Source organism: Chrysochloris asiatica, unplaced genomic scaffold, assembly GCF_000296735.1.
Source record: "Chrysochloris asiatica unplaced genomic scaffold, ChrAsi1.0 scaffold00045, whole genome shotgun sequence".
NCBI lineage: Eukaryota > Metazoa > Chordata > Mammalia > Afrosoricida > Chrysochloridae > Chrysochloris > Chrysochloris asiatica.
In genome coordinates, this window is record NW_006408563.1 from 6,967,891 (window position 1) to 6,970,930 (window position 3,040).

Here is a 3,040-nt window from a genome sequence, read left to right on the forward strand (position 1 = left end):
CCCCCCCCAAGCCCCTCGTCACAATTCCCCCACCAATCAGCACCAAGACTGGGACACAAATAGCCCCACCTATACCTACTCCCCCAGCGCCCCCAGCAAAAAAACAGCCGGCCTTTCCTGTATCTCACGTTCCCCCCTCTCCCCCTCCTGGTCCAGTCCCCCCTCCAACATTACCCAAACAGCAGAGCTTCTGTGTCAAAGCCCCCCCTTCTCCCCTGTCTCCGGTCCCCTCGGTTGTGAAGCTGATAGCCAGCCAGTTTCCCCCTCCTCCCACTCCGCCTCCAGTGGACCCGCAGCCCTTACCACCAGTCCCAGCGAATGTCACCCCCCAGTCTCCACCTGCAGTGAAAGCAAAACCCAAGTGGCAGCCCAGCGCCATCGCGGCCCCTTCTCCAGATTTCCCTCCCCCTCCTCCTGAGAGCAGCCTGGGGTTCCCTCCTCCTCCCACCCCCCCAGCCGTCCCCACAGCTGCTCCCAGTCCTGACAAAAGTGGATCCCCAGGCAAAAAGGCCAGTAAGACATCCAGCCCGGGGGGGAAGAAGCCACCCCCCACCCCCCAGCGGAACTCCAGTATAAAGTCCACCGGGTGTGCAGAGTACCCCGAGCCCAAGAGACCGTCAGTGGACAGTCTGGTCAGCAAGTTTGCCCCACCAGCTGAGCCCTCTGGTTCTCCTAGCAAAGAGACACCTCCACCTCCCGTGGCACCTCCCAAACCGGGAAAACTCCAGCTTTCCGGAGTGAACCTGCCGGGAGTTCTCCAACCAGGCTGCGTGATGGCAAAAACACCTGCTCTGAGTGGGCCTGGCAAGGACTCTGTGGTGGAGTTCCCTTCTCCTCCCTCAGATTCGGACTTCCCACCACCTCCACCGGAAATTGAGCTTCCTCTGCCACCCATCGAGATCCCAGCAGTGTTCTCAGCCAACACCTCGCCCAAGGTAGCAGTTGTTAACCCTCAACCACAACCGCAGCCCTGGTCCAAAACGTCTGTTAAGAAGGCCCCTCCACCCACACGACCAAAACGAAACGACAGCACTCGTCTAACTCAAGCAGAAGTTTCGGAGCAGCCAGCCATGGCCACAGTTGTGCCACAAGTGCCCACCTCCCCCAAATCCAGCCTTAGCGTCCAGCCCGGATTCCTGGCCGACCTCAACAGGACACTGCAGCGGAAGTCCATCACCCGGCACGGCTCCCTCTCGTCTGCCCGGATGTCCAGAGTGGAGCCCACAGCCACCATGGATGACATGGCACTGCCCCCCCCTCCCCCTGAACTGCTTTCTGGGCAACAGAAGGCTGCTTGTGGAGGCGGGCACATATCAGGTTATGCAACATTGCGGAGAGGGCCCCCTCCGGCTCCCCCGAAAAGAGACCAGAGCACCAAGCTCTCGAGAGACTGGTAGCCACGTTTTATTTTCATGATGTTTGTCATCAGTTCTACAATCAGTTCACCTGATCTATGAATCCAGGCATTCAGAGCCTCCCATTATGATGTTGCTGTTCAGGTGGTGTCCAGCTGTATGTAATATATGTGTGTACACACGGCTATACATATAAAAAAAAAAATATATATATATATATATGTAGCGGTAGTGTGTGTGTGTGTATGTGTGCCTGTGCATACACATGTATGGGAGCTGAGAGTAATTCTATTTATTCCCATTCTGTCCTCATTTAAAAATGGGTTTTGTGTATTTGGGATGGGAGAGGTATGGAAGGGAATGTGTGTCCTGACCCTTAGGGTTTCTCTATCATGTGGATTGGACCAAAAACTTCTAATTACTTATTTAGAAGGTATTTTTTACATGTCTGTCCATGTGTGGCCTATTTGTGCATGTTGTATATGATATATTAATGAATAGATATATAATGTGCTGTTTCTCAGTTTGAGATGACAAGCAGAATGTTTGGTATATCTACAGGACTTTTCGTTGATTTTTTTCCCCAGTTGACTGAAAATAGAACTGCTTGGCTGACACTTCATTACTAAACACGTGAGGGCACTTTAAATCAGAAGAATCTCTTAGCTTTGTGCAACAGGTGAACTGTACGTTTGGAGAAAACTCAGTATCTGTTAAGTGGTTGTGCAGAGAAAACAAATTTCTGGTGTAACTGAACCTTTTCTAGCTGCAGTACTCCTGCCATGAGCCCAGCCAGATCTCGGCCGTGGAGTAAGTGTTGTCGTCGCAAGTGCGCTCTTTGCCTGCCATCCCTGGGTGATTGTGTACCGTGATCCTGTTAGGTTCCTTTCTGGGACTACTCGATCCTCCTTAGGACTTTTAGGAAGCTGCTTCATCAACTTTGAGAGTAGTCCAGCACAGTTGCCATGTGTGCTCTGTGAGAGCGTCTCCAGACCTCCAGTTGTCTTCTTACAGTGTGCACCTACAGGTGTCTATATCAAATAGCTGTAAGCAATTGGTATATCAAACACACACATCCTGTGCCTGGTAGGGCACACTTTACAGAAAACAAAGTCACTTTCAGAAATGTCTTTGTGTGTGTGTGTGTGTGTTACTCTCTAAAAGAATGGGTGATCAAAAAAGAAAAAAACTGGCCCCCTGTAGGTGTCTTCAATCAGGTCATACTAGATTGAAACAATCCATTTTAATTAGAACTATCTTAGGAGGGAAAGGAAATAAACAAGAGTTGAGAGTTTCAGCTAGAGCCAGTGGAGTCCACTTGGGCCTGCCCTTGTGTGACAGAGATTTTTCAGGTCACTGGATGTTCTAAGAGTGCAGTAAGTGGGGTCATGTATTCTGCATGTTCAATGGATAGAACAGAAATCACCCCATTTTTATGGCTCTATCTAGTGAATTTTCCTTGGTAAAGAAATGTGTATTGTCTCATCGATTTAAGATAAGGAACAAAATGCAGTCTCAGAGCTATTGATAAGAGAATATTGATCATTATAGCAACTATAAATAAGCATACCTATAAAAAATTTTAAAAGGATTTTTTTCAGTGCAAAATGCAAAAATCTTTTGACTGTCCTCTAAGAAGTCATACTAATGAAGTGGGGCAAGGACAGTAAATAACTGGAGTGGGC

General features: G+C 49.3%; 1 protein-coding gene across 1 annotated transcript in view; it reads left to right on the forward strand.

Annotated features, from left to right (window-relative positions):
- RAPH1 (Ras association (RalGDS/AF-6) and pleckstrin homology domains 1) overlaps positions 1 to 1,397 on the forward strand; it is a 69,705-nt gene extending 68,308 nt beyond the window's left edge. Inside the window, exon 13 of the mRNA XM_006862025.1 lies at positions 6 to 1,397. Within this exon, the coding sequence (XP_006862087.1) occupies positions 6 to 1,397 (1,392 nt within the window). The remainder of the gene's footprint in view (positions 1 to 5) is intronic.
- Positions 1,398 to 3,040: the final 1,643 nt, after the last annotated feature.